The sequence below is a fragment of the Marmota flaviventris genome, chromosome 14 (genome assembly GCF_047511675.1).
Source record: "Marmota flaviventris isolate mMarFla1 chromosome 14, mMarFla1.hap1, whole genome shotgun sequence".
Classification (NCBI taxonomy): domain Eukaryota; kingdom Metazoa; phylum Chordata; class Mammalia; order Rodentia; family Sciuridae; genus Marmota; species Marmota flaviventris.
The window spans coordinates 17,785,300-17,810,843 of NC_092511.1; the positions used below are offsets into that span (position 1 = coordinate 17,785,300).

Genomic DNA, 25,544 nt, shown 5'->3' on the forward strand with positions numbered 1-25,544 from the left:
ATACACTTATTCACCTCTTCCCATAACCTTAACTTCAATCTTTCATAAAGTAGTCACAAAATATTCTTAGTTCTCTAAAGACCAATAAGTAAATTAGTAAAAAACTCTTGAGATATCTTCATTGTCCGAAAATACAAAATGAAGTTTTCCTCAGTGATTAAAAAGATTCTGAATCACAGTTTCAGTCACACTCGGCAAACATACACCAGTAAGGTTCAGGTTTGGGGATTAGTAAACTGCCAAGCAGAACTACAATCCTCCACATGTAAGTCAACAGCTCAATAGTTCATCAAAAAATTCTTGAATGTTAATATTATATCTCTTCATTATTTTTAACAAATTTAGGTATGAATACAAAAATCTGACTATACTTTTCCAATTTAATGTGAGAATTCTATTCCTAAAATTCCCCACTGATTCTCCCTCACTGTAATACACTTTGATTCACCAATGTAATGTAGCAGATACAGAAATAAGAATTTAACATTAAAAAATTATTAGGATTATCAGAAAATTTCCTAAGAATCAAAAGAATTATTATTCTTTAATGAGTAAGCTTACCACTTACATGGATTTATTAAATAATATTTTACATAGCTTTGGATCTGCTGTAGAAAACAAAATGCAGGGCCAATTCAATAGTAAACCAGATGAAAGAAGCTCAAATAAAAATTTCTCCCCAAATTTGAAGAAATGTGGATGTTATGATCTCTCATATCAAAAGGAATATTTGTTCCCTTATTTAATATTTTTGCATATCCACCAATCCAGAACAGCTACACAGTACAACTCCTTCAGGAGTCTCAAGTTTTGACCTTTTCTGTACATATACTCTCCTATCCTGAATCATGAAAATCCAAGGATTTTTACTCAAAAAAAAAAAAAAAGTAAGAAAAAACCAAACATCAATATTGTCAAAAGGAAAGAACCATACAGGAGCACAAAGGCAACTGAGACATTTGTTTTTTAAAACAAAAAATTATTACATGCCACCCAAATCAGGCATGGTATGAAGAAGATAGTGACCAACACATTTTGTCGCTTTCTAGTTCCCCACTCTTTGCAGGAAAAATTGGGGAGAACCCAAGGAAAGAAAGATGATCTTATGAAAAAGAATAAGGAGCTATATACCTTATTGAAAAAACTTATAAACCTAACCACCTAATTCAGCTATGCAAGTCACCACATGCCCAGGGTGCAAGAGAAATGAGAAAACATGCCTTTAAAAAAATGAATTTTGACTTCATGCCAGTACTTCTAGGTTAGGTTTTCCAGGAATACATGTAGAGAATATCCAGCTATTACCAAGTGTGAGAGAGGATGAGCAGAGCAAAAGAAGGTTAAGGGATAATAAGAACTTCACAGAGCTAGAAGTTAAATACTGCAGTACTATAAGTGTTTCAACTACATTACAAGGCTGAACTAGATAAAAGCATCACCAGCTTGAAAAGAGATGGGGTTTTGTTTTTACTTCTTTCTTCTTTTCATTAAGCCTCTCAAAATTAACAAACTGAACATAATATTCTCCCTATTTCCAAAACCTTGAGGAAAATATCATTTTCTTGGTAGACTTTTAAAATTATATTTAAAACCTAAAACAGAAAAATAATCAGACAAATCTAAGACAAAGAAAAGCAAAAAGATTTAGGATTTCTGATTCATCAGTATAATTAAGTGAACTGAGAATTAACCTATCTAACTACATGAGATAATTATATCCAGAGAACATTTTTGTAATTTTTCTCCTAATTCTTTAGGTAGAAACCATCCTTACTTTTGAGAAAAATTAAAAAGCATCACTAAAATAAGTTTCATTTTAATTTCTTACTTGTAATCTCAGAATATTAAAATAAACCTTCATGTTGTCTTTAAATATGTAACTAGCTTGTTCTAATTTTCCAGTTCTTATAATAAAAAATTCAAAAAGACAGAGTCTGAGAGGAATGGGGCTGTAGCTCAGTGGCAGAGCTCTTGCCTAGCATGCCTAAGGCACTGGCTTCAATCCTCAGCACCACATAAAAATAAACAAATAAAATAAAGGCATTCTGTCCATCTACAGCTACAAAAAAAAAAAAAAAATTTTTAATTTAAAAAAGAACAGAGTCCAAGAATAGCACTTCAAAAACTACTAGAGGATAAATATCAGGAAAAAAAAGTTTAATTTTATTGTCAAATGGGGGGGTGTAATATAAAAACGGTTCTTCAGTAGTTTGCTGATAATGTTTAAAGTAATAGAGTAGAACACCCTCTGTGAAATCAAATAACCAGATAATTCAGAGTAGAAAAATAAAGTCTAGTTTTAATGAAGTGGCAACTGGCTGGGAACAAGTGATGCCATTTGAGAACTAGAAAAATACTCACCTATAGGGTGTCTTGGATTGGTGGATGTGCAAGGTGTAGTAGAAAACAGAAAAACTGTTATAGAGAAAAAAAGACAGTAGGCCAAATTACTGAACCAACCGTTTCAAAATACCTCTGACATGACCAGAGCACTCTTGCACAAGTAAAATGAACGAACACTGAAGTCCGTGAACTGTTCATTTTGATTCTTTATTTAAAAGATATATTCCATTTTCTTCTGGCCTCCTTCTTGCCCCGGACATCACAGTCCCTTACATAACTAATTAGTTCAAGTTTCTTCATTTTTTAAAAATATTACAAACTACACCTACTGAATATTGAAAGATTAATATCTTGCGCAAAAATCAGGCCACTGAAGTTAGAAGTAACCATTCAAGGAAGAACCAATGATATAAACTGCAGTTGTATTTACAAAAGTTCTAATCATCTTAAAGCTAAACTTTGAAGCCAATGTTTTCACCATCAGATGAACATGTGCAGGGGCTGGGAATAGTTCAGTGGTAGATTGCTTGCCTAGCACGGGCAAGGCCCTGGGTTCAATTCCCTAGCACTAAAAAGAAACAAAACCAAACCAGTAAATTTTCACCCACCAATTTTTTTGAAGGTAGCAGACAGTGCTGGGTATTGAACCCAGGAGCCTCAAGCATTCTACCAGCAAGATATAGCCCAAGCCCAGTGTTATTATCTTAGTTCAGAATTTATAACCCCATAAAACTTTTTATTTAAAAACTGAAATATAGAAAAAAAAATTAAACCCAAATGTGAATGAAGCAAAAAGTTCAAAACCAGTAGTTTCACTTGCCAAAAAGAGGCTACAAAGGAAAGAGTAAAGCACTTTTATGTCATCAAGAAATTTCCAGAATTTGTCTCAATCAGTTAAACAGTATTATGAACATATTAAATTTATAAAACACAGGTAAAAGTAAAAATTGGGAGCTAAAACATTCTCAAATTTTATTTAAAAAATTTAAAATATTTATTAACAAAATAAGTTTGATTCTTTTTACCTTTTATCACAAAATATTAAAATAAATAATATCTCCACATCATCTTTATTCCACTTATTCTATTTTACTCCATTTATGTTCCATTCACCTAAGATTTAGTAAGCATCTTCTGTGAAAAGAAGACATCATCTATACTCTGAAGATTCAGGATTCAGGAAAAAAAGAACAGCCGGGTGTGGTGGAATACATCTGTAATCCCAATGGCTCGGGAGGCTGAGGACAGGAGGATAGTGAGTTCAAAGCCAGCCTCAGCAACTTAGTAAGGCCCTAAACAACTCAGAGACCCAATCTCTAAGAAAAATACAAAAAGGGCTAGGGATATGGCTCAGTAGTTGAGTGTCCCTGAGTTCAACACCCAGTACCAAAAAAGCAAAAAGAAAGAAAAATCTCTTCATATGCAAACAAAATCGGCCTGTTATAAAACACACAAATACTTTGGCAGTAATACAAACATTTTATGAAAACTAAATTGCCTAAATTCTTTTCTTTTTTGATATTTTCATTTCCTAAAGACTTTAAGCATTTCAGTAATTGTGACAACAGAAAGTAGGGAGGTACTATTATGATAAAACCCAGCCAATTGTGAACAAACACAAAATTATACACATAGGTAAATGGATTAATTCCTTAATGCTACTCAAGAAAAAAGATTCCCTCCTAAGAATTTCCAGATATAATCTCTTCCTGAGGAACAAAAACAAAAAACACTAAAACTTTCACTAAAAAAAAAATCTTATTTGGGCTGGGGTTGTAGTTCAGTGGCAGAGCGCTTACCTAGCACTGTGGGGCACTGGGTTCAATTCTTAGCACCACATAAAAAAATAAACAACTAAAATAAAGACATGTCATCCATCTACAACTACAAAAAAAAATTTTAAAAAAAGACCTTATTCACCATTTGAAATTATTCATAATACCATGTAGTACCTACACTCCAAAGTTTTGATAGAACAGAGACTGATTAATTCAATCAAACCTATTAATGAAAAAGATAAGATACAACACACTCATCAGTCTCTTTTTTCCTAATTCAAAAGTAGAAATAACATAGGAGACAACAGTTAAATCTGAGGATGTCAGAAAAAAAGAAAACAAAGTTGTTGCTTTTTTTTTTTTTTCAAGTGCTAAAATCAATAAGGTACAAACATCTCCTGCCTTGTTATAGGGTTCAAAATTACTATGACCTTGCAGCGGAGAAACGACCATAAAACAAGACTTTCTTTTTTTTTTTTTTTTTTTTAGAGAAAGGGAGAGAGAGAGAGAGAGAGAGAGAGAGAGAGAGAGAGCATTTTAATATTTATTTTTTAGTTCTCGGCGGACACAACATCTTTGTTTGTATGTGGTGCTGAGGATCGAACCCGGGCCGCACGCATGCCAGGCGAGCGTGCTACCGCTTGAGCCACATCCCCAGCCCCAAAAACAAGACTTTCTATTAGTCTTGGGATATTATGCCATAATCAGTAATATCTGTACCACCCCATACACACACCACATGCAGAGCAATGTTATAAACATTGACATCTGTTTCAGTAATACATATCCAACTAGTGTCCAGTGACTAGCTAAAGTACTAATCCCAAAACATAATTTACTTAAGATATAAAATAGTAACACCTGGTATGCATGTTTCAAGTACAATGCCTGAGTCAGGCATGGTGTCCTGTAATCTCAGCAACAAGGGAAACTGAGGCAGGAGGATTGAAAGTTTGAGGCCAGCGTCAGCAAGACCCTGATTCAAAATAAAAAGGACTGGGGGGTGTGGCTTGGTGGCAGTAAAATGCTCCTGGGTTCAATCCCTGGTACAAAAACAAAGTACACATGCCTAGGGCCCAACTGAAATCCACTGAATCAGAACTTCTGAGTGTGGAGAAAGGGAATCAGAAATTTCTAAAAGCACTTCCAAAAGATTCTACTACACACTAACTTCTAAGGAATAATGAGAATAACCCTCTAGTAGTCACTAATTCCTATAATACCTCTCTCCCCAAATCATAATCTTAATCAAAAGCTGACAGGGACACATGGTAGAAAGGAAGCTCTATCACGTATGTGTAGGTTTTAAAAGATAGACATACAATTAAACAAGATCGACTAGTATAAAGAATCTCAAGAAGGGTTCTTTCCCCCTTCACTTTATCACAGGTAAATATAGCTCTTTATAGGTGACATAAGTCTTCTTCCCTTTAAGATAAAGATAAAGGAAAGAAGCAAACACTTTTATGTCATCAAGAAATTTCCAGAATTTGTACCTCCCCATACACACACCACAGGCAGAGCAATGTTATAAACACTGACATCTGTTTCAGTAATACATGTCCAACTAGTGTCCACACAAAGTTTACAGAATCCCCAGTCATTCAAATTCCTTCCCCTAAGCCAAAACAACCATTATGAATAATTCGGGGTGATACTTTGCTTTTTATCACCAATATCTCCTTCATATTCCCATATTAGCCCATATAAATCAACCCCCTTCTTGTTAGCAGCTTCACAGTATTTCTTTGTATGTCAAGAAATACTGTAATTTATTTCAGCAGTCCTCCAGTAAAGGACATTCAGTTTGAGTTTGTTTTACATTTAATTTTGTTGAGGAATTACACACAATGCTATGAAGAATATCCTTGTACATTTGCCACTGAAAACTTGTAGCTAATATATCTTTGAGAAAAAAATCTTAAACATGGAATTCCTGGGTCAAAAGGTGTGTGTACTTTAAATTTTTAAAAATAATGCCAAACTATATTAAAAACTCATTAAATAAATGAACATTTCCATTAAACAAGTGTAAGTATCCCATATCTCTAACACTGGCATTATCAAATTTCCTGGGTTTTTTAAAAAAAACAAACCTAATATTTTATTTTCACTTACAATTGAAGCTAAAAGTCTTTTTTGGGGGGAGGGGGGTTGCTTTTTCTTTTTCCTTTGTACATGACATGCTACTATTTCACTAATTTTTTGTTTTGTTTTTGGTACTAAAGATTGAACCGAAGGATGCTTTAGCTACAACCCCAATCCTTTTTTGTTGCTGATGATCTCACTAAGTAGCTGAAGCTAGCCTTGAACTTGTGATGCTCCTGCTGCAACCTCCCAAATCACTGGGAGGTTGCAGCAGGAGCATCACAAATTCACCATGTACTACCATGCCCAGCTCTACGATGCCAATATAAAAACTGTCTTTATTAGTGCATTATAGCTATATATAATCGTGTGGCTCATTTTGACATATTAATAAATGCAAATAACACAATTTGCTCCATTTTAATCCCCAGTGCTTCCCTTTTCTTCCCTCCTCCCTCCCCCACATCACTTTCCTTTACTCTACTGGTCTATTCTGCAAACTTATGTTAGACTGTATTCTTTCTTTTTACTGATTTTAACACTATTTTTTTTTTTTTTTAGAAAACTTGTTCTTAATATGTATATAACAAGTATACCTGTTCCCCAATAGACCTTTTACCTATGTCTATTAATTTTATTTAAAGAATGCTTTTTTGCCATACAAAATTAAAAATCATACGAAGTAAAAATTTTTCAGATCTTCTTTAATGTTTTCTAGCTTTTGAACACTGCTTAGAAATTACTTTCTGTTATACAAGATAATGAGCATATGTGATTCTCCTAGCACTTTTACAGTCCCACTGATAATCTGGAATTTATTTGGGGGTAGAGAAAAAGGTAGAGAATCCAGTTTTTTTTGTTTTTTCATTGCCCCATTAGAGCTACCCAGTTTTCCAAGACCATTTACAAATAAATCATTCCTTCCATCTACTGATATGAAATGCATTCATTATCAAGGTCATTATTATCATGTATTATTTCTACAGACATCTCAGTATGAATTTTCTCTTTTGTTCTATACTTAGTTTTTCTATCCCTGTACAGATACAAATCACTTATTACTGTATATTAGTATACCTATATTTTTCTCCAGAATTCATGTTGAATCTAGAAAAAATACATCATCTAGAAGAAACACAGAGTCCTTCCTAGGTTTCCTCCTACATTTGGGGGATTATAAATGTGATTACATTTAATTTATGCATTAATTGAGAAAAGAATTCATAGCTTTCCCATTTTGGTATTACCAGTAGCAACAATAGCAGCAGTATGTAGTGATACACGATTACAGCAAACAAGTGTTGAGCGCTATGTGCCAAGCCTACTCAATGTGCTTACTTTAATATTTTCAACATCTTTGTACAGAGTGTCATATCTTCATTTGATAGATAAGGAAATTAAGGCTCAAAGAGTTGAAGCAACTTGTCCCAGGTAACAACTATTAAGAAAAGTAGCTGATATTTTACCCTGTGTAATCTGAGTTAGATCCACACTCTGAAGAATAAAGTACCTGAAAACAATGTGTCTTTCATTTATTCAACTGTCCATTTCAACTGAATTTTACTTTTCTTCTTTTAGGCCCTGAATAATAGTTGTTTGGGTTAACTCCTTGGTGAATTTATTTGTCATTTTAAATGGGCCCTATACTTTCATTTTATTTCTAACTTACTATGGTTTGCATTTTTAAAAAAAACCCTACCAATTTTACAACATTAACTATGGATGTGTCTGCCTTACAGATCTCCCATATTGTCTTGCACCATTTTTTAGTTGATAATGTAAGCTTTCCAAATATACAGTCATATCATTGGCAAATACTTATAACTTTAATGCATTCTTTCCAGTATTGATATTTCTCAATGTCTGGATCAATCTTTCATGCCTTATGGCATATAACTCTTTTGCTACTATATTCCATTTTTAATATTTTCCTTATAATTATTGCTTAAGTGAAACTGGTCCTTAGCTTTTTGGGGAAGGTTTGGTATCAATGATTTTTTGTTCATCTCATGTCTTTCATCCTTCCATTTGCTTTGGAATAGTTCAGCATTGAAATAATCTTATCCTTTAAATTAAAATAATCCACCTGTGAAACTGTGTAAGTTTAGTGCTTTTATGATACTTGCTCAATTTCTTCTTCAACAGTTATTGCCTATTTAGATTTTCTATTCTCTGGGGTAAATTTTGATCATTTATATTTTCCTAGTAAATTCTTAAGACTTATTTTAAATGATATTGAATAATTCTTACTTGCATAAATCTGCAATAATTTTGTCTCACCAAAACTGAAAAATATGAACAAACATATAAATCAACATTATTGGAAAACACTCACAGCCAGGATGAGTTAAATGTGTCAAACTGGGAGCAAATACTGGTATACAGCTTTTTATTCAGGCCATGGGTTTTGAAAAGAAATCTTTAAACAGAGCTTTATAAGTAATGAACTGCTACTAGGATGTTCATACCCAGAGAACTGTGAATAAAAGAGAAATTAAATCAACACTACTATGAACTGCAACGGATGCATATTTCTTGCTATAAGATAGGGAATGGTTTGAGTCAAATAAATACTGTATCTGTTGAGTATTCATAAAATACAACTTATAATAACAAAACTGGGTAAAATGTTCTTAAGTGTTACTTCTCCAGTTATCTACACTGTAAAGTAGCCTAAGTATCAAAGTATATGTGAGACATTTTTCTCTCACATTTATTTATTAGAAGCATCATTTTCAAACATTTAATAAACACTCACTGCCAGGGGCTATGGTACATGCCTAGACTCCCAGCTACTGGGAATGCTAAGTCACCAGGATCATTTCAGCCCAGCAGTTTAATCAGCCTGGGCAACAAGAGAGACCCATATCAAAAATAGTAGTAGAAGAACTCACTATGAGCTGGACACTATGTCAGAGATATAGAAATAGTTAAGACATGGTCCCTTGGCTCAAAAGACTTAATATTCCCCTTCACCCCTAGAACCAGCATGATACACTTATAATATATTCAGGGTTGTACATAAAAACCTCAAGAAATACAGCCACACTAGAACCTTGCTTCATAAACCGTAAGAGTTTCATAAGAGTTGAAAATTAAATATTGAATAGACTAAGCTAATGATACCAATATCCATAATCTTTGAATTGCTACCTCAAGTTTATATTAATGTTAAACCCTTATGTCTCCAATTGAGTATAATTTTCCTTTCTACGATAAGGCTTAGATATAGAAACAAGATATTAAAATTTCAATAAGGAAGAAAGCGACAACAGAAAAACAATGAGCTAATTTTTAAAAAATATTACACATCAAAAGGATCCTCTACATTAATATTCGAATGTTAATGAATATACAGGCATGGTGGTACAGGCCTGTAATCCCGCAGCTCCTTAGACTGTGGGATCACAAGTTTAAGGATAACCTCAGCAATTTAGTGAGACCCTATCTCAAGATAAAAAAATTAAAAAGGCCAGGCACAACGACACACACCTGTGATCTCAGTGAGTTGGGTGGTTGAGGCACCAGGATCTCAAATTTGAGGCAAGCGTCAGCAACTGAGTGAGGCCCTAAGCAACTTAGCAAGACCCTGTCTCAAAATAAAAAATAAAAAGGGCCAGGAATATGACTCAGTGGTAAACCACCCCTGGGTTAAATCCCTACTATCAAAAAAATAAAATAAAAATAAAAAGGACTGGGGATGTAACTCAATGGTAAAGCACTCCTGGATTCATCCCAGTGCCCCTCCAAAAAAAGAATAATAAAGAATAACCAAAAAAAGTTTATGTTTATATCATTATCCTTTAAAAAAAAAGAAAAAGAAAGAAAGAATCTTATCTAGAAACACTATACACCATGTCTACATTCCAACAAGATACATAAGCAATATATTTAGATGGCATTAACATACCTGTGCACATGATTCTTCGGGTGTTTTGGCACTGACTGAATAAAGTGCTGGGAGATCTAGTCTATGCACAGAGAATCTTTCTAGAGTATGCAAAAGTGCTGGAGCAAGGTGAGAAGTTTGACCTGAGCCTCTTTCTCCAGATAGCAATAATCGTGGCCTGTAAGAGGTTGGCTGATGGTATGGTGACCTGTAATACATGTAAAAACATAATAGTGATTTTAAAACTATACATTCTGAAGATCAATGTGAGAATAGTAGGAAAATACATTAAAAGAATTAAACTATAAATTAAGAAAACTATATTATCTTTTTTAGTATAATGATATTTTTCATTAACTCCGATTTTAAAATATTGACTATTTTTGACAATTAATAACTAAGATGTTAAAGAATAAAATCCATTCCATGGCAGTTATCAAGAATACAAGCAATAATTAGTGTTGGAGATGATGTGGAGAAAAAGGTACATTGCTGGTGGGACTGCAAATTGGTGCAACCACTTTGGAAAGCAGTGTAGAGATTTCTCAGAAAACTTGGAATGCAACCACCATCTGACCCCGCTATCCCATTCCTAGGTCTATATCCAAAGGACTTAAAATCAGTATACTATAGTGACATAGCCATACCAATGTTTATAGCAGCTGAATTCACAATAGCTAAATTGTGGAACCAAGCTAGATGCCCTTCAATAAATGAATGGATAAAGAAACTGTGGTATATATACACAATGGAATATTACTCAGCATTAAGAGAGAATAAAATTATGGCATTTGCAGGTAAATGGATGGAGTTGGAGAATATTATGCTAAGCGAAGTAAACCAATCCCAAAAAACTAAAGGCCCAAAGTTTTCTCTGATTAGTGGATGCTGATCTATGATGGGGGGCAGGGGACATGGAAAGAATGGAGGAGTTTTGGATTGGGCAAAGGGGAGGGCAGAGAGGGGTTATGAAGACAGAAAAGACAGTGGAATGAGATGGACATCATTACCCTAAGTACATGTATATTTACACGAATGGTGTGTCTCTATATCATGTACAACCAGAGAATTGAAATGCTGCTCTCCATTTATGTATGATGAATTAAAATGCATTCTGCTGTTATGTACATCTAAGTAGAACAAATAAATAAATACATAGACAAATAAATAAAATCCATTCTAAAGGAAAGAAAAGGTACCTTGGTTTTCATCCTGTCATACTGTGTGTATTAATGTAAAGAGTGGAAAAGACTGTCACTTAGTTATTAATTATCCAAGGTCAAATGTTAAGAATTTCAATTCTCAAACAAGTGGGGAGATCTGCAAATTATCCCAAATATAAGACTTTTAAAAATCAGTTAAAATAGTAAATTTTATTCTATGCATTATTTTCCCAATTCTATGGTATGAATGTACCCTCCATGAATTTAATATTGAATCTTAATCATAAGTGATAAGTATTCAGAGGTAGAGCTTTATAATGTGATTACATCACGAGGACAGAGCCTTATGAAAGGGCTCAAGAGAACTAGCTTGTCTGTCTGGTCCTTTCCACCATGGAGAATAAGCATTCAAGATGCTGTCTTAGAAGCAGAGACTGAGCCTTTACCAGACACTGAACATAATGCTGCCTTAATCTTGGGCTTCTCTGCCTCCATAAGTGTTAACAATAAATTTATGCTGTTTATAAATTGCACAGTCTAAAGTATTTTGTTAGAGTGTCAAGAGTAGTCTTAAACCATCATAATTTTAATAACAGAAAAGAAGGCTTTTGCAGCTATGGCAAAATTTGTTTATGTCACAATATAAACTAATTGTTCTTATTCTAATATATGACATATAAAGCCATACACTAGAGAAAGAAAATATATTAAATCAAACTTAATTTGTAGTTTGAAGATTCTACAAAATGATTAAAGTAACAAATGAAACACATTCACTGGAGTTAGCACTGGGAATTCTAAGGTAATACAATAAGAATAAAGCAAAATGAAAAAGGAATAAAAAGGGAGCTGGACACATGGTTCAATGGTAGAACACTTGCCTAGCATAGTGAAAGAGAAAAAAAAAAGGTTAAGAAAACCCTGATACCATAATCTTAAAGAATCTTAAAGAATAAGATTATGCCCTTTAAAAACAAGGAAAAAACATTAATTACATCAGGAATTACAAACAACCTGAACACAAAGACTAAATATACAAAGTCTTCCTCATCATTTATATTTTATTTTAAACAACAATTTCTTTTTTTTTTTTACTTTTTTTTATTGGTTATTCAAAACATTACAAAACTCTTGACATATCATATTTCATACATTCTATTCAAGTGGGTTATGAACTCCCATTTTTACCCCAAATACAGATTGCAGAATCACATCGATTACACATCCACATTTTTACATAATGCCATATTAGTAACTGTTGTATTCTGCTACCTTTCCTATCCTCTACTATCCCCCCTCCCCTCCCCTCCCATCTTCTCTCTCTACCCCATCTGTGGTAATTTAATTCTTTCCCTTGTTTTTTTTTCCCCTTCCCCCTCACAACCTCTTATATGTAATTTTGTATAACAGTGAGGGTCTCCTTCCATTTCCATGCAATTTCCCTTTTCTCTCCCTTTCCCTCCCACCTCATGTCTCTTTTTAATGTTAATCTTTTCCTCCAGCTCTTCCTCCCTGCTCTGTTCTTAGTTGCTCTCATTATATCAAAGAAGACATTTGGCATTTGTTTTTTAGGGATTGGCTAGCTTCACTTAGCATAATCTGCTCTAATGCCATCCATTTCCCTGCAAATTCCATGATTTTGTCATTTTTTAGTGTTGCATAATACTCCATTGTGTATAAATGCTACATTTTTTTTTATCCATTCATCTATTGAAGGGCATCTGGGTTGGTTCCACAGTCTAGCTATTGTGAATTGTGCTGCTATGAACATCGATGTGGCAGTATCCCTGTAGTACGCTCTTTTAAGGTCTTCAGGGAATAGTCCGAGAAGGGCAATAGCTGGGTCAAATGGTGGTTCCATTCCCAGCTTTCCCAGGAATCTCCATACTGCTTTCCAAATTGGCCGCACCAATTTGCAGTCCCACCAGCAATGTACAAGAGTACCCTTTTCCCCACATCCTCTCTAGCACTTGTTGTTGTTTGACTTCATAATGGCTGCTAATCTTACTGGAGTGAGATGGTATCTTAGGGTGGTTTTGATTTGCATTTCTCTGACTGCTAGAGATGGTGAGCATTTTTTCATGTATTTGTTGATTGACTGTATGTCGTCCTCTTGAGAAGTGTCTGTTCAGGTCTTTGGCCTATTTGTTGTTCTCTATAGGTTTAATGCAATGCCAATCAAAATCCCAACGGCATTTCTTATAGAAATAGATAAAGCAATCATGAAACTCATATGGAAAAACAAAAGACCCAGAATAGCAAAAGCAATTCTAAGCAGGAAGTGTGAATCAGGAGGTATAGCGATACCAGACTTCAAACTGTACTATAGAGCAATAGTAACAAAAACAGCATGGTACTGGTTCCAAAACAGGCGGGTGGACCAATGGTACAGAATAGAGGACACAGAGACCAATCCACAAAATTACAACTTTCTTATATTTGATAAAGGGGCTAAAAGCATGCAATGGAGGAAGGATAGCATCTTCAACAAATGGTGCTGGGAAAACTGGAAATCCATATGCAACAAAATGAAACTGAATCCCTTTCTCTCACCATGCACAAAAGTTAACTCAAAATGGATCAAAGAGCTTGATATCAAATCAGAGACTCTGCGCCTGATAGAAGAAAAAATTGGCTCCGATCTACATATTGTGGGGTCGGGCTCCAAATTCCTTAATAGGACACCCATAGCACAAGAGTTAATAACTAGAATCAACAAATGGGACTTACTCAAACTAAAAAGTTTTTTTCTCAGCAAGAGAAACAATAAGAGAGGTAAATAGGGAGCCTACATCCTGGGAACAAATTTTTACTCCTCACACTTCAGATAGAGCCCTAATATCCAGAGTATACAAAGAACTCAAAAAATTAAACAATAAGATAACAAATAACCCAATCAACAAATGGGCCAAAGACCTTAAACAACAATTTCAAATAAAATCCCTAAAGAATTTTATCTGAAAAAAACAATCAAGTAAGATCATCAAAAAAAATTTGGAAAAGTATGCTAATGATTTTACAGAACTCAAACATGTATTAGTAACAAGCATGTTATATGGATTTCTTGCCCTATTTTCTTAACAATTTATGAAATACAGTTTCATTTTATTAAACAGATGAGGAAACTAAAGCTCAGAGAGGTTAGTTATAAGACTGAACAAATTGGTGGCAGAATTAAAATTTTTATTCAGGATAAAGTGTGAATCCCAGAACTGCAGAAGAAAGAGAAGGAGAAGCAGTGGTGGGGAGGGAAAGAAAGGAGAAGAAAGAAGTAAAAGGAGACCATATTCTCATTCAGGATCATAAAGTTACAAAGCCCAGGCTACTTATATTGAAACATAGAATAACAATTAATAGAAAATAGAATACACCAATGAAAAGAAAGAGAACAATGAACCATAATAAGCAGACCAGGAAACAAGTCAAAGTAATTGAAAGAATTTTAATTTTATAAAAGAAAAAAAAAACAAATGCAATAAGGATGGATCATAAAATAAACATTAAAAAAAAAAAAAAAAAGGATTCAGATCCTCATTTCAAAGCACTGACAAAATGAATTCTAAACCAAAAACAAAGTAAGAAAAACAGAAGACTCAGGGGCTGGGGCTGCAGCTTAGGTGGTAGAGCGCCTGCCTAGCACATGTGAGGCACTGGGTTCGATCCTCAGCACCACATAAAAATAAACTACATCTACAACTAAGAAAATATTTTTTAAAAAAAAGACTCATCTGTGTGTGTGTGTGTGTGTGTGTGTGTGTGTGTATGAGAGAGTGCAGGAGCTCAAACCCAGGGTCTCATGTGTGCTAGGCAAGTACTCTACCACTGAGCCACATGCCCAGCCTTAATATATTTTTAATTCACAGAAATCTAAAAACACTTTTGTAACTCAAAATACATAATCTGAACCATATGGCAAGCAACCAAATAGGACAAAGAATTTGCCATAAACAGGAATTATTCTTAATGAATAAAGAATGTACATACATAGTTTAAAAAACAAGAACAAACCCCCCCACCAACAACCTCTATGGGCAAAAGATATAGATGCCTGCAAAGGAAAACAGAAAAAGGTAATTTTTTTAATGTTTATTCATTTAACAATTGTAGAAAGGCTACTATGCTAAATGTCTTGATCCTAGGCATCCAACAATATCGCTGTTAGTATTGAGTTTGTAACTGAATGGTACTTAGCATACAAATTACCATAATTCAATGTGATGAATAAGTGGTAATATTTAAGTACACAGTACTATGGGAGACCCTGTCTAGAGACTCACAAAAGGCTTTCCTGGAAAAGCTTTACTAAACCAGAAATTCAACAGATCTGAGACAGAAGGGATGGGTTACAAAAAAGAAAAACAGGATGTGGAAAAAAAAAAAAAAGGAAGCTAAAATGATTGTGGGCCTTCGTGGTAACGGATGTACTTCACACAGCAAGTTTCTTCTCACATATTGAAGCAACATAGAAGTAAAGGACTAGAGTTGGAGAGAAGAAAGGGAAGGAGAGACAAATGGTGAGAGGCTATGATGGATTTTGTCAGCCATTTTAAAAGTTTGGAACATGTACTGAAAACAATGAGGCACTAACATACTTTAAGGAGTAGTCAGACAGTTGGCCCTCTGTATCCATGGATTCCATATACTAAAATATGAGGGGGAAAGTTGCACCTGTACTTAACATGTATATACTTTTTTCTTGTCATTATTCCCTAAACAGTACAGTATAATAAGTATTTACATAGTATTTATAAATACATTAGGAATTATAAGTAATCTAGAAATAATTTAACACATATAGGAGGATACATCTGATTGCATTTACCAATCTCTCAAACATTAGGTTTTCTGCAAATACCACCCCTTTTCCCAGTAGACTTTACCACTGGCAAATTAAAGTATCTAAAGGGGGCTCAGAAACCAAGGTCCCAAAGATACCAAAGGACAACTACATATTTTTTGAGAAGATAACTCTAAGCCAATATATCAGGATGGAAAACAGTTTTAAAAGAAGGCAAAATGAGAGGAGAGATGATCAGTAAAAGGTCTGCTATAGTAACCCAGGTATGAGAATTTAATGATAGTCTAAATAAGAATAACATCAGAATATGTGAGAAGGAATAGCCTGACCTGAGGCTTATATGGTAAGACAAAGAATAACATCAGAATATGTGAGAAGGAATAGCCTGACCTGAGGCTTATATGGTAAGACAAAGAGGACTTCATCATTAACTAGATAGCGAAAGGAAGAAGAAAGTGAAGGATAGTGTCAAAATCTAGCTGGGACAACTCAATGGATGCTATAGGCCTCAGAGGAAAAGAATCAGAGATACAGTACAGTAATATGCAGAAAGACCAATGGTACAATGAAGGAGATATAGGGAGCTAAACAGGGTCTGAAACTCAAGAGTGACCTAGGCTTCAAAAATCATATGGGAGTCATTAATACACAGATGAAAAAAAATTAAGAAAATATACATAAAAACAAAAATCTTTTTGTCTGATACATTGATAAATTAAAAATTAACTAATACTAATTATTACCGAAAGGATGGAAAAATCGGTATTCTCACATCTACTGCCGGGGACAGGGGATGTAAAAGCACAACTTTTCTGAAGTTGTATTTGACAAGTCAAAATATGTCAAAATGTATGTTCAAAAATATTCTATATCTTACCCTACTCCCAAGGATTTGCTAAATTTTTATGATTCTCAGCATTTTTTTATTGTACTTATCTTCTAGTATTTCATCTATATAACATTTATTATTTTATTGCCTGTCTCCTCTACTTAAAATGTAAAAAAAGGGTTGGGGTCTTATCCATTTTGTTCAGTGACAAATCCCAAGTACCTAGAATATATCTGGCATATAATGGGCACTAATACAGAATATTTAAATGAGTGAATGAATACATGAAAGAAGAAATGAATGAACAAAAAAAAATATTATTTTCAACTATCTGGTTAATTAAGACTTAAAAAGACAAACAGAGGAGAGGGTAGACTGCTTGCCTAGCACACATGAGGCCCTGGGTTTGATCCCAAGCACTACCCAAAAAAAATAGGACAAACAATGCTCAAAATTGACAAAAGTCTTTTTACATTAGATTACATTTACCACTCTCTCAAACATTAGTGGTAAAAGGGTAAATTGGTAAAATCTTTTTAGAAAGCAACTTAGCAATCTGTATCAAGGTTTTAAATATATATATCCTTTGACACAGTGATCACGATTCTTAAACTTTACCTTGAGTATTGGATCAAACAATGATGTAAAGGCGTATACTCAAAAATACGTCGATTGTTACACTGTTTATAAAAGAGAAAAATGAAAAACTTCAAATTTTATTAAATCTATAAATTTTGGAACATACAAAAATTAAAACTACACAGTTATCTTTAGAGTATTACATTAAACATACGAACATGAAATAACATTCCCAGCATAGTGGATAAAAAAGCAAGTTACATTAACACCTTATAGGAGGATATAGTCTGCATAAAATCATATGTAGGTCTATTTATAAATAGAGAACATGGAGGTGTGGTCACCAAAACTTGAAAAAATATTACCTTCAGCTGCTGGGACTTTAATTTTTACTTTCTTCTTTATGCTCTTCTTTATTACTTGAATTTTCTACAGAGTATATCATCTTTCTAATCAAAAAAAACAAAGCTATTTTCATTTTAGAAACCTTAAGAAAGCTCTGTTTTTAATCCCCTTTTGGTAATACAAAAAAGCAAAGAAAACTTACTTTCTATCATAGGGCCTCTCTACCAGATTGAGAGACCTTAATTATCTTGACTTCTATTGTATCTTAAATCTTTTAAAGAGGTTTCAACATTGATTTAGGACACTACTTCGAGAAACCCGCCAGTAATGCCCAGGCTGGTATGGCTGGAGAGCAACAGCAACACTAAGGTCTTCTTTTTCTACACTGATCTGGCATGCTAACACATGTTGCTCAAACAGAAAACCAAACCAACCAAACAATAACAACAAAAACATCCCTATGTGTGGCCTTTGTGTGTAGCTACCCTTTGTGTGGCTTTTATTCAAAAGAGCATGCTTCTTGGAGAGTGTGAAAAATCATACCCAATTTACCCAAGGAAGCTATACAATTCCGTATCTATCTGTAAAATGTGGAAACCAATTTGGAAAGAACATGATCCCAGGAAACAAATAGCACAGTTTGGCTCTGAATTTGTTAGCACAATCCTGAACAACTAACTTATTTCTGCTTCAGTTTCCTCTTCTATAAAATGATATCACAAATGCACATGTCCAGTCTGTATGTAATAAGCACTCAGATGCTAACTCTCATCCTTTTATACTCAAAGGAGAGCAAATGTCGCTGTTGCCTGTGAAGCTTTCCTGGACTTTCCAACATAATTAGTTTTGCTCTCATAGAACTTTAGTAACATTGCAATCTTTGCAACCCCAATAACAATAACTTCTATAGAGTAAGAACTACATCTTATTCATGCTTGTGTTTTCAGCACCTACTACAGTAAAAAGTTGGAAGAGTGGGTGAACAGAGATATAAGTTAATAAATATTAACTTACATGAAATATCTAAGAAAAAAGCTTGTTCTAGAATATTGAAATATCTAAGAAAAAAGCTTGTTCTAGAATATCTAGATAATATAAAGAAAAATTTTTAAAAACTAGAAAAGCTTATATAAAAAGATAAACCAATTCTTTCAGAAAAGCTAAGCTAAAGAGTTATATTAGTGACACACATCAAATCAGTGAAGAGAATGTTCTCAATAAAACGTCAAACACAAAACTGGAAATGAAGCTTTCTAACATCAAAAACTGTTTCTATATTTCTTTATTGACAAAAGAGCAAATATAAGGCTTCTAATAGTTCCTTAGCTCCTGCTATTACATAATTCCAATCCAAACAACTAAGACTGCCAAAACAATACACACACAGACAGGCTAACTATGTTTTAAAAATTTAAAAAGTATTTAACTGGCCTGTAATTAATAAAATTGATCTATAAAATGTTAGAAGAGTCCAAGAAAAGTTCCCTAAGAACATAAAAGAAAGAACCTAGAAAACAAGAAAAATCTAACAGACCATGCTGTTAACGAACATATCAAGAGCTGAACCTGGAGGCTCCTACCTATAACCCAGCAATTTGTGAAGTTGAGGCAGGAGGATAGCTGGAAGCCAGCCCCAGTAACTTACTGAGACCCTCAGCAACTTAACAAGACTGTCAAGGGAGGGGGAAAAAAAAGACAGAGGCTATAGCTCAGAAGTAAAGTACTCCTGGGTTCATATCTCAGAAATAAATAAATAAATAAATAAGTCAAATCAAGAAAAAAAGAATAGATGAAAGTAATTTAGATCCATTTTTAAAACATCAGAAAAAAAGAAAGAGTCATCAATGCAAATAATCAAAAACATTTCACCAAAATCTACTTGGGGGAACTTTGACTCAAGTTGAAGACTTGAATTTGTTCAAAACACCTCTACAGAAAAAATTACTTAAAAGTACACACAATCAAGCCTCTTCGAATACAAGTGCTATTAGACCTACCTGACTGGAGGTTTATGGTTCTTCAACTATGGTGTTAATTATGTAAATGCAAGTAATGATGCTGTTAGTATTTGAAAACTTTTTGGTCTCTTAATTTAAAATTACATTTGTACTAAAAGTGTTTATCCATTACAGTAAATGGCAAAAGCTACTTTAACATAATTCAAAGCTAAAAGTAAATAGAAAAGCCATAAAATCTAAATTACAAAAGTGTAAACCAATAACATTTTAAAGAATCAAAAAGTTTTTTAATTACTGAGCAATTTCTAATTCAAAATCTCTTTAGTAGCCTTGGAGTTCATAAATTATCATCTGAAACTTATCAAAAGTGCTCTAGAATGAGGTTAATAATTCATTTCTGACCATTTTAGTTCAAACTGAAAGCAATAAAATTTGGGGCCCACGGGTTGATTTCCAAAGGGTAATCCTTCCCCATTCTACACACACACACACACACACACACACACACACAATCATTTTGTTTAAAAAAAGGAGGGGGGCAAAATAACAGATAAGACTTTGCTTGAGAAAAAACAACTTTAAGTATTTGACCAAAAACTTAATTATTACCACACCAAAAAAACATACACAGTAAAAGTTTTCCAGAATTATGTCCAAACAAGAGAAAAACAAAGCCCTAGAATTATAAGATGTAAAAATTTATGTAATTCTAAGAGTAAAGTAACAAAAAAAAAAAATCATTCTAGATTGAAGGAAATTTGATATGAATTACTCACATTGTAAAATGAAGGAAGGGTTTATGTATAGCAGCAGTTGATGACTGTTTCTTTGGTGATCCTGAGTGACAACTCGTCTCAAAAATTGATAAAGCATTCTCATCTTCACTATCATCTAAAATTAGATTTTCTATATCTGTGTTAAAAAAAAAAAAACACAAGAATTATGAGGCTTATGAAGATTTAATTTTAGTTCTCTACCCAGATAAGGAAAATTGAGCTAAAAATTAAGTGGCCTTAACTAACAAGTTATCTATCAAATAATACAGATTGATCAGCAAACTGACAAACTATAATATTTTGAATACTTTATAATAGGATTACACATAATTCTTTCACTTTACAAACTATCCACTTAAGTATTGTGAGATATAATTTGGGAAATGTGGCTTACGAAAATACATCTGGAAAAGAAGCAGCACTCTCATCACATCTCACCTACTAACGAAAACTGAGTTAACTGGACCTAAATCAGTCTGCTTTATATCTGGGTTCAGTTAATGGGGTAGATGAGTCAAGGACAGTACTTACAAAAGTAACAACAAAGAAAAAATTGACCCTTATTTTTTAAAGGGCATACAACTTTTCAAGGAAAACATGGCCTAATTAAGGTGGAGTCAGGAATTCAGTTCAAGCCCATCTTAAAAATGTACTCATTCGATTAGCATTAGTCTGTCTATGGGCCTTAGGCTACTGCTCAATGGACCAATTGGAACTAAAATTCCCCTGAGAATGCAATACTTAAAAAACTTTTCCTGGACTACAACCTGAAAGATTAACATTTATATTTCACACATGCCATCAAAAGTGCCAATTTGGGGGCTGGGGTTGTGGCTCAGCAGTATAGATCTCTGGCCTCCTCGCCTCCAACGTGTGAGACCCTGGGTTTGATCCTCAGCACCACATAAAAATAAATAAACAAAATACTGTGTCCATGTATAACTAAAAAGATATTTTTTTTTAAGAAAAAAGTGCCAATTTGTTCAACAGAGAAAAATGCAATGTATGTAGATACAGGGGAGAACTAAGATTGACAGAAATCAACTCTAAGTACTGTAGATGCACACCTATAATCCCAGCTAATGCCAGTAGAATGCTTAAGCTCAGGAGCTCAAAGATAGCATAAGTAACATAGTAAGTCCCCATCTCAATAAAATAAAGACTGACAAAAATCATAGCCTTCCAAAATAAAGGAAAAAATAGAGGAATGCTTTATAAAATGAGATACAGAATTGTGCAGACAGAGATCTCACAGGTTTTAATTAATCTGAAAATTAACTGAGTACTTTTTGAATGATAATTTCATTCAAAAGGAATGGATATTTGTCTACGAAAAAATATTAAAGACCAAAACAAACCAGAATACATCTAAAAGACTAAAAATTAATTGCCAATAATTAAATAAAATTTGGTTGCTCTTCTCTACTGGTACATGCTATTTAGTTCCATTAGTTGAAACAAAAGCATATTTTATTCTTATGAAAAAAATTATACGCAGAGTATATTCCATAAAATGTTCATTTTCAAATGGAGATATTCTCTTAGAAGGGAAAGTGAGATTTTTTTGATCTTTCTAAAAGTGACATAAGTTTTTTAAAAATTGAAAAAAGATATACATTCCTAGTTATGAAAAACAGAAATAAAAAATATACAAATTGTGGCTTCGTGCCTGGCTCATAGATATTTACTAAAATATTTGTTCCCTTCTATCTATCAAATTTAAGAAATTAAGTGCTTTATGGGTATTTCATACAAGTCTATCCCTAAAAGAATTTAAGTTCCTGAACAATTAATTGAACCATATTCATGACTTTTACTATATAATATTTTCAAATGTTGGTATAATTCTCTACAGAATTTTCTATTTGGTGCAAACTACATCCCAAAAAAGGTTCCACAAACCAGGGGCATCAAGATAACCAAAAGACATTACTTTTCCTTCAAAGTTCACAGACCTTACTTTGATTAGCATGCCAACCTAAATTTCTAATTTTCTCTTTCAAATGATTGATTTTTTTAAGGCAGTTTTCTCTTTTTATCTTGTGTCCAAAGTATGATCTGAGGCTTAATCAAATTCAAGACCCTCTACAACCAGGTTCTAATTTACTCTCTTACCAATAGCTTTACATTCCAAATCAGCAAAGCATACAGCAGAGTGCCCTACCAACAAATTACATTTGATGAACTGAATTCACAGGGGCATAACGGTGATGAAGGCAAGAACATAGTTTGTAGAATTGGGCTTCCTGGGTTTGAGCTTGCCCCCAGAATTTACTTGGTAACTTTAGGTAAACCAAATGACTATCCAAAGTCTCCCAGTCTTCACCTCTATATAATTAAAGTAGCTAACCCATAGGACTGTGATGAGAATTAATTAATGATTATTTGTTTAAGTGCTTTATAATAACAAATGTAAGCTACTAATATTATAATTAACTTTCTAAAGATAGTAACACTCCTACATTATAATGGTTAGAATAATCCAAGAGTCAACATTCATTCATTCATTATAAATATTCACCAAGCAATATACTATATACTGGGCAATATGCCAGGCCTGGAATATACAGTGGTCAGTGAAGGAGATGTATTTTATATGTTCATGGCAAATATAAAAGAGTTACACACACTTGTGAAGAAACTACATCTATATTCATTTCATTTAAATAATACGAAAAAGTTATTTAAAGTACCTTCTTTCCTGTCACTCTGGCTAATTTCAGCATGAGGAAACACTTTTTGCAAGACTGTTAGAATGTTATTGAAGCTCCTTTCCAGCAGTGGCCTTATAATAGGTGATAGTGCATGTCCTGAAGACATCACAGCACGTTGGGAAGCAGGCACTATATTCTGCATTGCATGATAAAAATCTTGGGCACTAAGCACTATTGAGGAAACATCCAACTGCAGTTTATGACTGCTAGCATATATCTGCGGATATCGCCTCCGAAGAGCAATGAGGGCAGCTTCAGTGCACAGGGCCTTGATATCAGCTCCACAGTAGCCTAATGCACAAAAGAAGAAGGATAACAAAGGTAAGTTTATTCTTCCAAGTTCCCAAATACATTTTGTAAATATATACACCTTTATGTAAAGTAATAAAAATACTAAATTGGTAATTATGTATAATTTTATTGGAAAAATAAACACTGACCATTTAATGTCACCTAACAAAACTGTTGAATTGAGGACTAAATACTCAAGACAAAAATGTTTTTGAATATTTTAAATAAACAAAAGGATAAACTAAAAGTATTAACACAAAACAAGCCAGGTATTAAGTGTCAAAAACACTGATTAAAATGTACAACTTTATTCAGGAAAGGTTTTAAAAGAATTATAACTTCTTTTCAATCTTTCATCAATATTGTCAATCATTAGTTTAGTTCTCATGACATTGAGCTTGCCTATAAATTTTTTTTTCTAATACTATATGCCTCTAAACATAAATGAAATGGTAGTGCAAAGTAGTACAGAAGCAGAAACTTCAAAAACAGCTAATGCATTGCCAACCCTAAGTGTAACTCACTAGAATTAACAATTACCTAAAAATTATAATTTTAAATTATAATTAATCTATGAGCTCAAAGGGCATTAAATGGAATAAGAATGTTAAAAAATAGTTCAATTGATTTTCCACTTTAACTTTCTTTATATATCTATTTAGTTTAAAATGAATGAAATCAAATGTCACAGGCTATATCAATACAAAGTATAATATATTACAAAGTATAATATACTATCCATATTTAATGGATGATGCAGTTAAACAACATTTCATTCATCTGAGCAACAAATACATACAAAAACACATGAACTGTTAAGTCTTCATCACAAAAAGGAGGTAAAATTCAAACTAGCCACATTATCTTATATCATACTACACTTGGCCTCCTTTATCAGTTCTGCCAGCAGGGGGAACCACTCAAACATTTTATAGAACACTGGCCCCAAGGGATATTATCAGGTTTGTTCCCCTTAGTATACCTCACAGTGGTATACCTCATGGAGCACTTAGATACTGAAATAAAAATGGTGATTACAAAGCAAAATTTATTCAGAGTTAGGGGGAAAAATATTTCCTGTGAGAATTCAACTCAGAAAACTATAAACACATTAAACATCAATATTATACAAATGATAGCAATTTATCTCTCAAATAAGTCTTCAGAATAATCAGATTTACCACACTAGCCTCATTTTATTTTCTACTTCTCAATTAATAAAGCTGAAAAAATTATTTTCCTTTGACATACACATTTGTTATGTTCAACAAAATGAATATGAATCATCTGCTCAAAGTTACAATTAAAATAATTCAAGAATGATTAAAACATGAGAGTTCTATCCTCCATATCAGAGTAAAGAAAGAAAAAACTACCATCTTCAAACAATATAAACAATTAAAAATCTTTTTCTTCTTTAAAAGTATATGCATAGTTAGAAAATTAGTGCATTGTCCTATTCAAGAGCCAAGGTTTATAAAAAAAAGAATTTAAAACCAAACAAACAAAAAAACTGAACAGCCACAAAAAGGCATTTTATGTAAATGTTAAATGTTATCCATAACATTTGTTTGCCATAATTAATAACATGTTAAGTATATACATAACAATACATTGTTTACTTTTTCCTAATTTATTCCAGGTAAAGAGCTTAGCAATAATAATAGATTCCATTCACTGAAGTAAATTTTCACATGGATTATTATAACCAACAGGCTAAAAAAGATAGGAAAGACCTTCCCATTTTGCTTGTGATTAAGAATTACTGGTCTAACCAAGTAGTGCTGCCCAGGGTGGCATATTGCTTCTGGGACTTGACTGGAAACTCCTTTGGGGGTGATTCAGTCACCTGATTAAAGCATCTTTCTACAGTTCATGTAAAACCTAATGCAGCTACGTTATGGACTTCCTCCAAATTAGTAAGGATAAACTTCTTAGCAACATGGAAGAGATTTTTAAGTCTAAATGAATCATTAGATATGAGTAAGTCTCA

General features: G+C 33.3%; 1 protein-coding gene across 8 annotated transcripts in view; it reads right to left on the reverse strand.

The window, feature by feature from the left end:
• Window positions 1-25,544, reverse strand: part of Atad2b (ATPase family AAA domain containing 2B) — a 141,157-nt gene that overhangs the window by 44,343 nt on the left and 71,270 nt on the right. For all 8 annotated transcript variants that reach the window (XM_071601369.1, XM_071601371.1, XM_071601373.1 and 5 more), the window contains 3 exons: window positions 23,240-23,551; window positions 20,547-20,682; window positions 10,120-10,306 (listed from right to left, as the gene is read on the reverse strand). In XM_071601369.1, coding sequence (XP_071457470.1) covers window positions 10,120-10,306; window positions 20,547-20,682; window positions 23,240-23,551 — 635 coding nt within the window. The remainder of the gene's footprint in view (window positions 1-10,119; window positions 10,307-20,546; window positions 20,683-23,239; window positions 23,552-25,544) is intronic.